The following is a 16,474-nucleotide window of genomic DNA, read 5'->3' as shown; positions in this document are numbered from 1 at the left end:
CAAGCAAGCTGTTGCCTTGCGGAGCAGCTTCTCCTACAGGTGGTTTTCAACTCTGCTCCAGGAACAAGAGACAAGCCTCAAAGTAGGTTTTTTTTTTTTAATTTTTTTTTTTTAACGTTTTTTATTTATTTTTGAGACAGAGAGAGACAGAGCGTGAACGGGGGAGGGTCAGAGAGAGGGAGACACAGAATCTGAAACAGGCTCCAGGCTCTGAGCTGTCGGCACAGAGCCCGACGCGGGGCTCGAACTCACGGACCGTGAGATCGTGACCTGAGCCGAAGTCGGCCGCTAACCGACTGAGCCACCCAGGCGCCCCTCAAAGTAGGTTTTTACTGTTATTCAGATAGTGCATGGCTGGGGACACTTTTACACTTGGGTTTACTATGCAAATGTTACAGTTAGAATAAGGCAGACTATCTGGAATAGGTGGGGGAATAACCTAAGACCATCAAATGTTAGTGTTAAGTTACTTGATCACTTAGTATGATTTTCTCATGTTACACATGAGGACATTGAGACCCAGAGAGATAAAGGCTCTTATAAACCTTATCTGTTATATTTCATTTTATCTTCCAAACGTGGATACGTTAAAAAGGAAGAAGAATATAGTATAAGAAGAGAAGGGCATGTAATAGCAAAATAGACTGCAGTCGTTTCTTTTTAGTATTCCCTCAGGAATGGGCCAGCTTAGATCAGCCTCTGTGGGGAGTGACTTGGCTGGCTCCCCAACTAGCCTTTGAGCATTCGTGTCCTAGAACCCCAAATACCTTGTTTTCTGCTAATCCCCAGGGTAGCAAAAGAGCAACAACATGTTTACTACCCATTTGGTGATGGCTTGGGTTTTGGGATTCTGACAGCTTGCTGCTGGTATCCAGCACACTGACTGCATGCTAAGTGGTGTCAACTGTTTCTTTTTTTTTTTATTTTTTTTTATTTTTTTATTTTTTTATTTTTTAATATATGAAATTTACTGTCAAATTGGTTTCCATACAACACCCAGTGCTCATCTGTTTCTAAGCCGTTATGCTGTCATTGCTTACACTCCTCTTGGCAATCCTCTGCCAACTGTGTGTGTGTGTGTGTGTGTGTGTGATGGGGGCAGTGTTCTAAAAGGTCTGTTGATTGGGAAAACACGTTCAGGAAGCAACTAAATTTAGCTCTTTGTTTAACCCAAATCTTTTTTCTCTGGAAAGCCTTTTTGAGTCCTTTGATAGTGCTGTTTCCAACAGTCACAGATTGTCAGATATTCCTCCACTTGGACTTACCCTGCTAAATAACGATATCCAGGAGTCATACACTTGTGTGTTAAGTTTGGCTATAAATAGTGTGAGATGCGTGTGCGCTCTCTGTGTTCGGTGGTAAGTGGTCCCCAAAGAACACTAGTTAGGAGAGAGATAAGGCTTCGAAGAAGAATCTTTGCTCAACATTCATAATACTCTAAAAGAAATATTTACGACCATTCGGTCAGAATACTGTGCTTATTTTGTGTAAGTGACTCTAAGACCTTGCATTCGTTATTAAAATGTATCAGAAAATGGAAAGAAGATACCATATATGCCTAGAGTCCTGTGAGCGTGGACATTAATTGCACTGGATATTGAGAAGCAGGAGAGGTCCTGAAGGCTGGGCTGATGAGGGATGGCTTCACAAAGGGAGCAGGACAGAAGCCTTGAAGCACTGGGCAGTCTTCACTAGGCAGAGAGCAAGAGGAGATGCGTGGGTGGGCTGGTAGGTGCTGGTGAATAGTGTGAAAGAGCCATGGGAGATTGGCCATTGGCTGGTTTGGCCAGGGCACTGAGTTTGCATGGGGGACTAACAGGAATTAAAAATACTTTGGACCGGAGCACAGAGCCTTGTGTGCATATGCTGTCCTTGTCCTATGCCATAGAGAGCAGCTTAAGGGTTCTGAAAATGACATTATCTCAAATCTCTTTTAGGAAGACTTTCAGTCTAGGAAGACTGGTCTCATGATAGAATTCAGGGTACAGTGGGAGGACAGAGGGACGAGAGCAGCAAGACTGGTTGAGCTCTGGACATAACTCATTACCAGAGGTTTGGGGCTCTGAGTGGAAGGAAAGAGCTGTGAGAGAAATGGTACAGAGGAGTGTGATGGTTGGAAACAGGTAGAAAAGGGTTGAGTGGGCGGGAGTGTTGAAAGGCATCAAGCCCGTGGGGCAGGAAGAATGGCCGTGAGCGTCTAGTGGTAGTTAGACTGTGTAAGTCTGCAGTGGGCCAAGTCTGCATGGTTTTGTGATTTTTCTGCCCGCAGTGCTTTGTGGCTCAGCTCAGAAAAGACAAGCAGTAGAGTTACCTCACTGAGAGAGAGGTCAGGGAGTTAATGCAGGCTTCAGTGAGGAGGCATCTGTAGAGTCAGAGAGCAGAGTTATAGAGCCAAATAGGGGCTACTGAGCCTATTTCCTTCTCTGTAAAGTGGGATAAAATTGTCAATTAAATGAGATCATGTGGAAAAGCAGCTAGTACAATGCCCAGCTTGTGATCGTTAGTCAGTATTTGACTTCAAATAGAATTGCAAAGGCTGCCTCAGTAAGGTTATTTCAAAGCATCTACGTTTATAAAATTTCTACCACGTGCTAGGCACCGTTCTAGACCCTCTGGGTAAGTCATTAGTCATTGTCTGCCACCTCAGGGGCCTCAGGAGTAACTAAATGTGTAAACAAATAATAGAACTGTGTACAAGGTTTAGAGGCGGCAGAAAGGGGATGGTGGGGACCTGTTTTAGGAGAAGCAACATCATTGTGATCAGTGTCATAGTATTGAAAGTTCATTGGGTATTTATGATGACTATGTCACGGGCACCATTCTGAGTACTTCACGTGCTTGTCACAGTTTTCACAGCACATCTGTGAGATTGCCCTGTTCTCCTCGTTTTGTTATTATCCCCATTTTGTTGGCATTAAGTGGTCCAGTAGACCTTTCAGTCAGGAATGACTTTAAAGTGTCTCGAATTCTTCATTTCCTGAGTTCTAATAAATTCTTCTTGGGTATATTTATTTAAGAACCCTTCCTATTGGGTAGAATTCTTATTTAACTTCTGCCATTTGTTTTCTACTATGTAGCCTCCTTCAGCCCTCTAGTATTTAGAAGCCCAGATGGGAGGCAGTTGGGGGGGGGGGGGCTGTTGGTGCAGGCCCCGAATCTCTGCAGTTGTCCCATTTGCTTTGTCTGAAGGATGTTTCTTTACCACCATACTATCTGCCCACTGAGATTTGAGGAGCAGCAAATGTATGAGGAGGATGACCGGAAACGAGTTACTATTTACTGTCTTGCAAAACGATCAAGTCAAAGTTTAAGTGGGGCGCTCTGGTCTGAGCTCCCTTTGCGTCCATTACCACTTACCCATGCCCATGTGTCTTGGTAAAAGCAGTTCTGGTTCCTACTTCGAAGGGGAGCTGCTGGTGAAGCCACAGTTGGTTTGTTCCTGCTGCTTTATGGCTTGCCTCTTTACTCTTCCCACCTTGGCTAGCGGAGTCTTTGAGCTTCAGTGGGGATGTATCTTGCTGTCAGGACAAGCTTGACCTTCGGCATTTCAGGCTGGCAGTTGTCTTCCACACCGGCGTTCCATTTCTGCCTCTGAGCTCTGGCTGCCTGCTTCTGCCTCTTGTCACTGAGAGTCCCTTAAGAAGTATTCTAATCCTTTCAAGACCAGGAGTGTTCTTCTCTCTTGAAGAACAGGTAAACAGGAAATCTGCTTTGGGTTTCTATGTGTGTTCAGTAGGAATTCAGGAAGAAATAAATCTCTGAGTTTAGAAGTGGCCACTGAAGAATTTTACCATAAGGGTAGTGAGACTTCCTTCAGCGCTTGTGCTCCTGAGAGCTACAGGGACACATCAGGAGGTAAATTCTAGGAAATGTTCTGGATCAAAACACCTGCACTAATACACCTGTGCTGCGCCAAGTGCCACCATAATTTTGCACTGAACAGAGTTGATGAACCTAGTTTTTTAAAATTGTGTCTCTGCTAGCAGACTTCCTCGACAGTGACTTGGTTGATTTTAGGAACCTCAGATTCTAACAGAGTTGAGGGAGTAGTCAAACCCTTTAGTATGTTGTCCTTCAGAGTTTGGGGGCCTGGGTAATCAGGTAGATACTTGTCTTAGGCCTGAGGGGCTTCGTTGTAGTCATTGGCAATCTCATGAGGTTTTAGAGCGGTATTGTTAAGACAGGTGTCTTGGCTAGACCCTTCCCCCAGTAATGAACGTTTGTGCTTCCTACAGTCTTTGCATGGGAAAAGGTCTCATGACAACTTTTGCAAGAGTTTTAATTTAAGAATTTATTTTAGTTAAATTTTTTTAAATTTATTATTTTTTTATTTTAGAAAGTGCAAGTGGGGGGGGGTGGAGAGAGGGGGGGAGGGAGGGAGGGAGGGAGTGAGTCTTAAGCAGGCTCCACATTCAGCTTGATCCCATGACCCAGGGATTATGATCTGAGTTGAAATCAAGAGTCGGATGCTCAACTGACCAAGCCACTTAATTTAATTTCACCAGGTGCCCCTTAATTTAAAATATAAAATTTAAACTAAGGCCTGGAGGGTCCGGAAACTTGGTATATATTATGACCTCACAACTGAGCTTTGATATATCAAAAGCTGCCAGTTGGTCATTTTATTGTTTTTTTTTAGAAAATGATTTGGTCTTTGTGAATGTGACCACTTTGCCAATATGTATCGTCTTCCCATTTCAGAGCCACAGGTGTCTAGCCAGAGTGAGGAAGGAGTTTGATTTCAACATATGCACCATCCACCATCCTCCTTAAATTCGACATATCGCAGCTAAGTCAGTCGTCCCTTCCCAGCATCCTTGCCTCTTTCCCATTCCTGTTCCTTTCAGTGCAGTCGCCGTTCTTTAAGTGCCTGGCATAAAATTTGCAGCCATCTTTGCCTCTTCCTTCTCATAAAAATTCATGACTAGAAAGGATCCCAGAGGCCATTTTTCTTCCTTCCTCCCCTCCCCTCCCCTCCCCTCCCCTCCCCTCTTTCTTTCTTTCTTTCTTTCTTTCTTTCTTTCTTTTTCTCCCTCTTTCTTTCTCTCCCTCTTTCTTTCTCTCTCTCTCTCTTTCTCTCTCTCTCTCTTTCTTTCTCTCTCTCTCTCTCTCTTGCTTTCTTTCTTGAAGGCAGACTGTAACATGCAGCACCTCATTTGGTCTCAAAAGCTTGACTCCCCTATGTTCTCCTACAAATGGACCTTGAGAGCTTGTTTGGAGGCTCTAGCAGGGGAGCCACCCGTATACCCTTGACCCAAGAACGGCCCTCCTCTATTGGGGAAGGTTGTCCTCTTCACCCAGCTCGCAGCTTCAGGAGGGATGCACATGGAAAGGTGAGGAAGAAAGGGGACACCTGCCTAGCCAGCCAGACCAGCCAAATCAACCCTGGAGATCTGTGGGGTGACAGATGTCATTAGCCCACGTGCCCTCACATCCTTTTTTTTTCCTAATAGCAGATGTAGTGATTCCTTCTGTAGCAGCCCTGGCAAGGAACTTTTGTTTATCCTCAGTATTCATTTTGGCTTCAGGCTCTCCTATTCTTACAGAGTCGCCCATTGAAATGGTCATGGCTTTTTAGTTTCTTGTGCTACCCCACAGGTTCCCTGTGTCATCTGATACCAGTTCCACATAGTCTTTCTGTCTTCGTTAACTTCCCCCTGCATAAAACAACTTGGCCTTTAAAGCCTTCTGAACTCTGGGCCCGCCTGCTACTCTAAGCCGGCCTTCACGTCAGCACCGGGGCTGCAGGAAGGGAAGTGTTCATCTGCACGTGTCACACAGATTCCAGCCTCTGGACTTTTGTTCATGGTTCCTCCCCACCGCATCTGGAGTACTCTCTCTCCTGTCATTCTGGCTACAATCCTGCCTGTCTTTCAAGGCATAGTTCAGATTGAGAATTGATACCTATCGCCTGCAGCCCCTGATTTGAAATCGATACATTACACTTGTGCTCAAGACCACAGTTCAGTCTGTGTATTCTCTGGTATCTGCACATATTTTTTGTTTTCAGCTAGATCATAAGACTGTGGGAACAGGGTCTTTTTTCATGTTCTTTGTATTTACTCTGTCTTTTGCCACTCCCCACCCCACCACTGGCTTGATGCGTTGTTACTCTGCCCACATTCGTTGGTCCTATTTGAAGGCACTTAATTAACTTTCTCTTTTCTACCCCCCAACTTTTTTACGTTGGAAACAATTTCAAACTTTCAGAAAAGTTGCTAGAATAGTATAATGAACACCAATGCGCTTTTCGAACACCATGCGCTTTTCCTTTAGATTCACTTAACATTTTGCCACATTTACTTTGTATATAAATGCACGTACACACCTGAACCTTTGAGGTTTAGTTGGAGCACTCCTACTTCCTTCCATTACCCCTGCTTGCTTCCCTGTGCGCTCAGCATGGTGCTGTGTGTACAACCACACGGTGAGATGGCTCTCAGGAAACTTTTAACCCAAACGTGTCCTCATGTTCACTCCATATCCACAACTTTCCAGTTGTCCCAGTAGTGTCCTTCGTAGCTGTGTTTATAGTCAGCAGTGGTGCATTACAATTAGTTGTCATCTCTCGTTTGTTTCCTTTTAACCAGGACGATTCCCACAACTTTTGTTGTCTGTTGTGATATGGACATTTGTGAAGAGTCTAGGCCGGTTGATTTGCAGTATACTCCTTAGTTTTATTTACTGATTGATTGTTTCCTCTTGATGTGATTCGTGTTAACACATTTTTCCCAGGATTTTGGTGGGGCTCTGTTCTATTCAGGGTATCACATCATAAGAATAGACAGTGTCAGTTTGTCTCACCACTGGGGCTGACTTAATCACTTGGTAAGGTATTGTCCACCGGATATCTTCTTCATAAAGCTCCTTCTCCCCTTCATAATTAAGAAGTAATCTTGTCAGGAAGTCCTCTACACCCTTGAGTCCAAGGCTTGTTCCAGTGGAGCTTTAACTTGAAGGAATGAGGTCCATTGTGGACAGGGCGTTGATCTAGTTGTTGTAAATGGAGGAAGGAAGACGTGAGGAGAGAATCCAAAACCTCTTACCCACACTTAACCTTTGGTTACAGCTGGGCTGTTGTCCAGCTGCAGAATGGAAGGCGCTGAGGCTGTTTTATAAGTGTCCTTTCCCATTCATTCATTAATTCAACACCTATTGATGTAGACCCTCCACCAGGCCCCGTGCTAACACTGAAGGTACAAAGAAGAACAGGTTACAGCAGCAAATGAGACATACATGGTCCCTGCCTTCATGGAGTTTACAGTCTGGCAAAGTAGATAGTCCAAAACAAAAAACAAAACAAAAAACAAAAAAAACCCCAGTTGTTTACAAGTTGTATTCAGCACAGTGAAGGAAATAAACAGCATGCTGAGACTGAGGGCTATTTAAGCTGAGACCTGAAGAATGAGGAACCAGCCTTGAGTGTGGGTAGAGCATTGGAAGAGAGAAGAGAGGCCCCAGAGAGGGGACAGGCTTCCTGAGGCCAGAAGGGAATTGAGGTGTTTAGGAGCCAAAAGGCAGCCAAGGTGCCTTGGAGCATGGTGGGAGTTGGGATTTAAGGTGAAAGGGGTAAAGTGAACAGGGCCCAGATCATGGGCCCTAATAAAGAGTATTAAGAGTATTTAGGCTTCCTGTAACACATTCTTCTTTCAGGGATACACTGGACACCAAATTTCATTTTGTGGTAGCTTTAATGTAAATCTACAGGGGCTTTCTTGTACACTGTGGGTCTGAGGGTATGAACTTACCGGTGGTTTGTACTCCAAAGAAGAACCAGTGTGTTTAACTATAGAGAACAAACCGATGGTTATTAGAGGGGAGGTGGTATGGGGATGGGTCAAGTAGAATGATGGGGATTAAGGAGTGCGCTTGTTGTGAGGAGCACTGGGTGATTAAAACAAAAACTTCAAAACAAAACCCAACCAGTGTGATATTGCCCCACAGTTGAGTGACCACCACAAAGTGGAATCCGCATTCATAGCCCCGGAGAAATCACCATGCCCGTTAATGAGCTGTGCTCCTCGTTGATAAGACCTGGGATGCACACAGCCTTTCTAACCAAAGGGCCATGTCTGTGTGAGGATTGAGTTTAGATCTGAGATGACACTTTGTGGTGGGAGCCTTGTTACATAACCGAAAGGCTGGGAGGTTTGAGGGACAGGGAGGGATGTACATGCAGAGGCCGCTGGAGAAGGTTTGGACATGGTGCTTGAGGGTGTGAGAATGTGTATATATGTCCATAAGGGAGGCAGAGGCCTGAAATAGTATGTAGTGGAAGGAGCCGTGTGGAAGTGACAAAGGCCTGAAGAAGGGGAGGCCACAGCAGGCACCGGGCTGCTGGCCAACGAGGCTGTATTGCTCTCGCAGCTTTATGCTGCAGAGTGAGCTCCTAGCCTGTATGGGGTGTGCCTGAGTCGTTTTCCTTGATACCTTAAGGTTAATTAGATCCTAAGATGTGCTCTTCTTGTCACGAACTGGCTATAATCCTGTCCCCCTTTCTGGTTTCGCCGACAGCTGTAAAATACCTACTAAGAGAAACCCTACCAACTGATCTTACTGCTTTGGTTCCTGAACAATAAGGATCCACCTTCCAACCCAAACATAATTAGGCTTGGCTCGTGTTCAGGTTTGGCAGTGTTATTGTTTGCAATTTACACGCTATGTTCTTGGTTCCCTTCCTTTGGAGTTTATTTTATTCCCTCTGCCTGTTTCTGATAAGCCAGTCTGACTGGTTGGACTTTGTGTGTGAATGTGGAAAAGGAACATTTTGTGGTGCTTGCACATTCCTTTCAGAGAAACTGAGTAGGGTATGGTGGAATCCTAGACCCTGTAACTGGCAGACTGAGCAGGAAGGAATCCCGGCCTTGTCTTTCCCTAGGCTACAAAGTGTGCCGGTTCGTCAGCGGTGACCCCCTCACCCCACTTCCCCGGCCCAGATCCGTGAGAGGCTGGTCATTGATGTGCAGCTCTCTGCTGAAGCATTTAACCAGCCAGGGTTTGGGGTAAGCTCTCCTCTCCCTGTACTGTGAGTTCTGTACCCTTCAGTGCCGAGGAGACAGGTAGCAGAAAATGCTCAGTCTGCCTCCAGAGAGCCCTCAGAATGGGAGAGGGGGTGCACCTGCACGCAGCACACGACGTAGACCCAGAGAGAAAGCTTGATTTGTAGGGTGGCAGGCTCAGACTCACTGCCTTGATCCGTTTCAGATCCAACAGAAAGCACATAACTGGGTGAAGAAGTGCACAGGCTCGAGGGAAAGCTCTCTCTTGCGTGACTTTGCAGGTAAAGAGGGGTTTGTAGTAGGCGAGTGCATGGCTTGTCTGACAGGTTAGGGTTGTTAGTGACTTATGACTCTGAGAGTTCACTGGACCTTTTCACACCGCTATCAATGGTTCCTAATTAGTTCTGATAATATGTGCGTGTCTGGAGCAGGCCGTAAAAATGACTGTTTTAATCAGCTGTTGACATGCAAGGTCAGGCTGCAGCCTCCCTAGAACTGACATTTCAGAGAGTGGGAGAGGAGACAGCCTGTGTTCCTAATGGCGCTGTTTGTGCCAAGGCGGGAGTAGGACTCAGGCAGGTGGAGGGGTTCGGTTAACCCACAGGATAGTGTCAATGTGGATGTGTAGACTTCTTGTATTATCATCATTACATAAATTATTATTATTTCACCTTCCCTTGAGAGGATGTAGACCTTGGTGCTTTGGGTTCAGTCTTTGTGCTTGGGTTCCTGTTGTTCAAATGTACCAGTCTCGTTCTGTGTGGTTTTAAGAATCTGTGTAGGCAGGACTGGATATCTGGTAGAACTTCAAGAAATTATTCCTGAAATGATCAGTGAGGAAGACAAGTTTTTCTGTAGAGGGTTCTGGAATCAGTAGGATAATGATGAACTTCTTGACAACTCCTACCATAGAGTTAGGCCAGACCAGAAATAGCACCAGGATTGCATCATGTGTATGTTTGAGTACTTGATGAGAACCCACCTCTGTTGATGAATGTTGCTGAGACAAGTTGAAGAGGTGGGGGGCCAAAGAAGTGAAAGGTTTTATTTCCCTGCTTTGAGGAGTTTACAGTCCAGTATAGATGAAGACACAGGATCTAAAAAGGCACCTGATCCAGCCAGACAAAACTAGTTACCTGCAATCCCATGATGCCTTGCCAGTTGGAGTCTGTGTGTATCAGTCTGTTGGTCCGTAGGGCCAAGATGGGACTCTTTGGCAAAAGTCTGCTCCCTTGGGGCCAGTCCAGTGGCTTCTAGTATTTGTAAGGTGGCATCGGTTGTCAAGATGAGCTGCCCATTACAGATCACAGTTTTTTACTTCGGCATTTCTTTCCTGTCCTGGTTTTCCTGGGCCCTGAAACAGCTCCTGGTGTGTTGGAACTGATGCAGGTAAGACTCTTTCAAGTGTACCAGCTACCGCAGACCTCGGCCTCACGAAACCAGATACTTTCCATGGTGTACTTTCAGTGACTGTGATTCTCCCTAACATTTATTGAGTTTTTTTCTTTATGGCAAATAAAATGTTGAAGATTCTTGTCAGTAGCTTGCTTTTTTCTATGTACTCTTTCCCTGAGGTAGAAGTGTTAGGTTACACTCAACCCCAGATGGGGAGAAAATGACAAATTATTTGAGGAAACAAGTTGCTCGTTGAATTTCTTAAGCAAAGAGGAAGGACAGAGTAGAAGAGAGGAGGAGGAGGAGGAGGAGGAGGAGGAGGAGGAGGGAGCAGATGGGAGCAAGTCATCCGGCCTAGACAGTGAGCAGCAGGGAGCAGAGTGTCAGGAGGCTTAGCGTCTGTTCCACTTCTGGGGAAGAAGGAGGGAGGGGCCTGCTTGTGAGGACTAGCCCCACTGCCAGGGATGGCGTTCCCCCCACTTTGGGAAAAGCGTGTTCCCTTCTGACGTGGCCGATAGGTTGCTGTTACAGGCTGTGCCGCCTTTTCTGGGTAGTAACAAAACTGATCTTGGTAGACTTGGCTTTTATGGCTAAAGCTAAATTGCTAAGAGCGCTGAAGCTCGCCTCTGCTCTTTGGTAACATGAACAAGTTGTTACTCCCTTCCCGTCCACTACTTGAGCCCTGGAGGGCTGCATAGCACACCCCGGTCCCGATCAGGCAGATGGGCCAGGGGAGGGTCGGTCTTAGAGTCTGGGCTTTCACAGAATCCTGGATTGAGTACACCCACTTGTGGATCTGGTTTCCTATTATCACTTACCCTTTCTCTCCTCACCTCCTTTTGAACTGCAGACTCGGGCCTGGTTGTCCCAAGTGTTTCCTATGAGCTGCATAAAAAGCTGTTGTCTGTGGCCGAGAAGCACGGGCTGACTCTGGAGCGGAGACTGGAGATGACAGGGGTGTGTGCCAGTCAGATGGCATTGACCCTACTCGGAGGACCCAACAGGTAAATAAATGCCTCCAGACCGGCAGGAGACAGAATGTGGGCAGGTGCTGCTCGCCGAGGAGTTTGTCAGTGTGAGTCCCTCTGTGAAGTCACTTTCCTGGGTGCTGCGAGGGGTTTTTTGCCCCTCTTAACCCTTTGACCCTTTCTCTCCCTGATAATAGCTGGTTCATGACACTCCTGCTGGCCACCAGAGGCCTGCCTTCTGTGAGCCTTTAGAGACGCAGCCTTTGGCACTTGTCATTCACTTCAGACAGACTGGGACACAAATCAACCCCAAGTTCCATATCTGAGAACTTCTGGAGCCACCCTGACAACTGGGTGTGAGAGCTGGAGTTCGGTGCCTTCCTACCTGCCCTTGGGCCCAGATATCAAGAGCAGTGCTTAATTTTATTTGTGGTCATTTACTGAGATCATGCGTCAATCCTTGTGCTAGGACTAGGGACACAAAGAAGAATGAAATACTGCTCCTGCCCTCCGGAAGGCTGGTGAGGTCTCCAGAAAGTACGATGCTATGGTAGAAGAAACAAGAACGTACAGGAAGCCACAGTCCTACTCCAGGCTGGGCAAGTCAGTTGTCCTACCTGGAGCAGCAGCATCTAAGCTGCGTCCTGCGGAGAAGGGGGAATTCACCGGGGGAATTCACCGGGGCAAGCAGGAAGGGAGGGCAGGAGCAGGTGTCGGGAGGGAGGGAAGGCGCCGAGGGCAGAGGGAATTGAGGGCATGGGAGTGGCCGGGATCTGGAAAGTCACTCTTGTGTGGCTGGAAAGTAGGGCTTTGGACCAGCTGAGCAGTCGGGAGCTGCCGAAGAAACAGCAGTGTGGGGGCAGGGTGCGGATGTCCTCACCAGGTCACATTCCTCTCCAGCTGGCTTCTTGGGGCCGGTTGTCCTTGTGCCTGTCTTCTCCCTGCGTTGGAACTCTCAGGAGGCCACCTCCAGCTCCTTTGCAGCAGTTGCTGGTTTTCCTTTGAGAAAGATCACCACAGCCAGTAATCTTTGTCATGTGTGTGGGGTCCCATATGGTTTATCACTGTGCTTGCACAGCAGTGTTGAATTTGATTTTCATAACTTCACTTCGAAGGTAAATCTAGCCTGGTGTTTGAGGCTGAGCAGGCTGAGGCTCACAGAGCTGTAAGACTTGCCACGTTGACACTGCTGGTACTTGGTGGAGCCGGGTCTCCCGCCCAACTAGGCCCGGACTCTGCCCCCTGCCGTTGGGTAGGCGGTGCCATGGTCTGCTTTGAGTCCTGACAGGGTGCCTCTGTGAGAGGAAGAGTCCGTTTCAGGAACAGACACGGGTGAGTCAGACACCACAGCGCAGCAGTATCTGTCCGAAGGGAGAAGTACTTGTCGTATTTCCTTAAGATGCAAACATAATGGGGGAAATGAAATGGTTTGGTGTATAGGTAGAGTGCATTGTTAAATTCCCTAGAATTTATTTGGAGGACAGAGGTTTCCTTTTTGACTTGAACAGCATCTGTCCTCTTCCTCCCTTTGGGAGAGTAGGTGACGGTCACTGCTAAGCAGGGACCTGAGCCTGTTTTTTGCTGTCCGTCTCTAGTTGCCTTCTGCCCTGGAGGCAGAGCGTACTGTCTGTGGGTTGGGAACAGCTCCAGAGTGAATCCTCCAAACCTCCTTACTTGTGGCTCAGCTTTGAATGGCAGGAGCTGGAAATGACTTCGTCAGGAAGTGGGTATCCAAGGGAGCTGCCAGCCTAGGAGACCAGGAAGCCCCGAGCCTGCTGCCTCCTCTGTGACCAGTGCTATAATGTGTCAGGCCCTGTTTAAATGCTGTCTATACCTCCATTGATCCACACAGCGTTCTAGGGAAGAGGTACCATCCGTACCTACGGTGTTGCCCTTATTAGCTTACTGGCAGCTTGGTAAAGAGAACTTGGTTTGGCAACTGATTGAGGATGATTTAGAACTGCCATTTTCAGTACTTGCTGTGAGCTTCTTAGGAGTTGAGCCAGAGTAATCCTGGAAGACGTGAGCCTTGAGCTGGATCTCAAAGAAAACGTGGGTCAGAATTTGACAAGGAGAAACAGGAAGGAGCCTTACAGGTACAGGACAGAGTGGGGCCAGCCTTGCTTCAGTGGAACAGCATGTTGGGGAAGAAGAGTGAAAGCTGTAGAGGTAGAGAAGCGTCTTTGCTAAGCAGGATTTGCACCTCACAGGACACAGAACAGTTCAGTGGTTTGATCGGAAAGCAGTGTTCTGGCAACTGTGTTATATGGAACGAGATCTGGGTGAACTGCCTAGTGAGAGGACCCAGCAGATGAAATGACACTGATGTGTGGGACAGGGCCAGTGCCACCCTGTAGACCTGGGATGCTGTGGATTTTGGCCCCCTCGGGACCTGGGACTGTAAAAAACTCTGAGAGCAACAGGTGCTCTCGTCTGGTTTAGGGTGCAAGGGATTGGCAGGTCTGCAGCTGATAGCGCTTATTTACCTTCTGTTCCAGGTTGAATCCCAAAAATGTTCACCAGAGGCCTACAGTGGCCCTGCTGTGTGGCCCCCATGTGAAAGGGGCTCAGGGGATCAGTTGTGGAAGGCATCTAGCCAACCACGATGTCCAGGTCATCCTCTTCCTGCCCAACTTTGTGAAGATGCTGGAGTCCATCACCAACGAGCTGTCTCTCTTCAGCAAGACCCAAGGCCAACAAGTATCTAACCTCAAAGGTGAGCATTTGCTAGGGCTGGGCTAATATGGCAAGCCCCCCCCCCCCCCCCCCCGCCCCCTCTTGGAGCTTGGTGGTCTGGTGCTGCCACCCAGTGGTGGCATGTGGAAAAGCACCACAGGTGTAAAGTCTGTTCTGCCTGTAAGTTTTCGTGCATAAAGGAAGTACTTAGGGTATTGACCTGCCTACTTCCCATCCCTTCACTGTCCTCCCTCCCACTTCTCATATGGAGAGCTGGGGACCCATTTGTTCATTTTACAGAACAGGCACTACTCCTGACACTGAGGATGTAGCAGATTTTTTTTTTTGTTTTGTTTTAAATCCATGCTTCATGGACTTAGGTTCTGGTTAGGACAGACAAAGAGACAAATAAGTAACGTTTCCATTAGGTCAGGTGGTGGTAAGTGTTACGGAGACAAAGCAGGGAAGGGAGCTAGAGAGTGTTGGGAGTGTTCGAGAGCTGGATAGAGAGTAGCATAGACCTTTTAGGGTCTGGTTGTAAAGAAAGGACCTGTGGATCACTATAAGGGTTTGAATGTTAACCCTGGGTGAGATGGAGAATCACTGGAGGAATAAGTAGAAGGAAGATAGAATCCATCTCAGGTCCCAAATGATCATTCTGGCTGCTGTTTGGAAGTAGACTAGAGGTTTACAAAGAGAGGTGTTAAGAGGCTCCTATGATACACTGGAACACAGACTGGTGATTCTGGTAGAGGAGGTGAAGGGTGGTTGGTTTCTAAATCAGTTTTTAAGCTAGAGGCTGCAGATTGGATATATGCGATGTGACAGGGAAGGGTTAAGAACGACTCCAAGGTGTTTGGCTTCAGTCACCTGAAGGATGGAGGTGCCATCCTGAGATGGGAAGATTTGTGGGAAGAGGTTTGGGCAGGAAGAGCAGAAGCTCAGGTAGAGGTGCTCAGTGGATATGCAGGTGGACATGTTGACTGATACAGATGGGTCCACAGGTGGGTGAAGGGGTCCAGCCTGGAGGGCCAAGTGTATAGGTGGGAATGAGCCCTGATGAGCTTGGATAAGCTATCTCCTAGGAAGAGAGAACAGGTAGGGAGTTCTTTGTTCAGAAGTCAGGGAGGGGGCGCCTGGGTGGCTCAGTCAGGTTAAGCGTCCTGACTTTGGCTCAAGTCGTGACCTCATGGTTTGCAAATTCAAGCCCTGCGTCAGGCTCACTGCTGTCAGCACGGAACCTGCTTCAGATCATCTGTTCCCCTGTCTGTGTCCCTCCCCCTGCTTTCCCTCTCTCTCTCTCTTTCTCTCTTTATCTCTTTATCTCTTTCTCTCTCTCTCAAAAATAAATATTAAAAAAAAAAAAAAGGGAGTTGAGAGACCAGCTTAGGAGAGTGGTCAGTGAAGGAGAAGGGAAACCAGGAGAGCTAGGCACTTAGAAGGTAAGTGAAAAGCAGGGGTGTGGTGCCGTCAGCTCTGCCAGCAAGCAGCTCTAGGTTAGGCTCAAACGAAGACTGGGAATCGACCACTGGATCTAGCAGTGTGGAAGCTCCTGATGATCTTGACCAGAGCAGTTTCAAGTGTGGGGGGGGGCGGGGCAAAGTGATTGGAGAGGGTTTCAGTGTGAGCTGGGGAGGAGTGGAGAGAAGAAATAGGAAGAAAGAGCTTTGCCAGGGGTCAGATGGCAAGTTGGGGCCAGACCCTGGGCCAGAACCTCAGTGTCCTATCAGGCCAGGCTCCTGTGTGCACATAGAACGTAAGACAGCACTCTTACTGTTGAGAGCCTAATGGCCCACAGGGACATCCCCCGACCCCTCATCATGGTGGCTTATTCTAAGTAAGGAAGCCATGAGTCCATAATTGAGAAATATCATTTCTTTAGGCCAAGAGCCAGGAAGGGGGCCTGCTGTGGGTTCCCCCTCTTGAGATCTGTAACATGATGCCCTTTTCCAGGTAGTTCTTCCTCTGGCTACCCAAAAAGCCTTCCTTTTTCAACTCTAGAAGCTAAGTCTGAGGATGGTCTGAGTTTGGTCTGATTTCTTCTATTCTCAGTTTATCCTCTTAGGTTCGTCAAGACTTAACATACTTGTTGAGACCTCTGTTTTTATGCTGTCCCAGAGGCTTGGTTTGAGCAGGGAAGCTTTTTTAAATGCCTGGAGAAGTGATAGGTTTCCCTCTCCATTCTTAAGATTGGGCTGGAAGGACGGCCCATTTCCATGAGATGGGAGGGCGGGATGAGCAAGGCCCAGCTGGTTCCTGAGGTGTGAGTAGGCTAGCCCAAGGGAGAATAAGTAAGCGTGTTCTCTTCTGGCCTGCTTGCAGTTCTGGGGCCAGTCAGCCCGTTTCTGCTGGGCTCTGGGCAGGGCTCCCCCTTCTCAGAGCTTAGTCGGATGTGCATTCCTGTGCCCAGAGGTGGCCTGCACAGCCATCAGGACA

The 16,474-nt window shown here is 47.5% G+C and overlaps 1 protein-coding gene across 2 annotated transcripts in view; it reads left to right on the top strand.

Moving 5' to 3' along the window:
- EDC3 (enhancer of mRNA decapping 3) overlaps positions 1-16,474 on the top strand; it is a 60,660-nt gene that overhangs the window by 41,110 nt on the left and 3,076 nt on the right. For both annotated transcript variants that reach the window (XR_007453867.1, XM_049613868.1), the window contains exons 5-6: positions 11,245-11,398; positions 13,861-14,078. Coding sequence is in view for 1 of the 2 variants with exons in the window: in XM_049613868.1 (XP_049469825.1) it covers positions 11,245-11,398; positions 13,861-14,078 (372 nt within the window). In the remaining variant the exon portion in view is untranslated. The remainder of the gene's footprint in view (positions 1-11,244; positions 11,399-13,860; positions 14,079-16,474) is intronic.

This window comes from Panthera uncia (assembly GCF_023721935.1).
Source record: "Panthera uncia isolate 11264 chromosome B3 unlocalized genomic scaffold, Puncia_PCG_1.0 HiC_scaffold_1, whole genome shotgun sequence".
Classification (NCBI taxonomy): Eukaryota; Metazoa; Chordata; class Mammalia; order Carnivora; family Felidae; genus Panthera; species Panthera uncia.
This window is presented reverse-complemented; position numbering and strand designations above follow the sequence as displayed.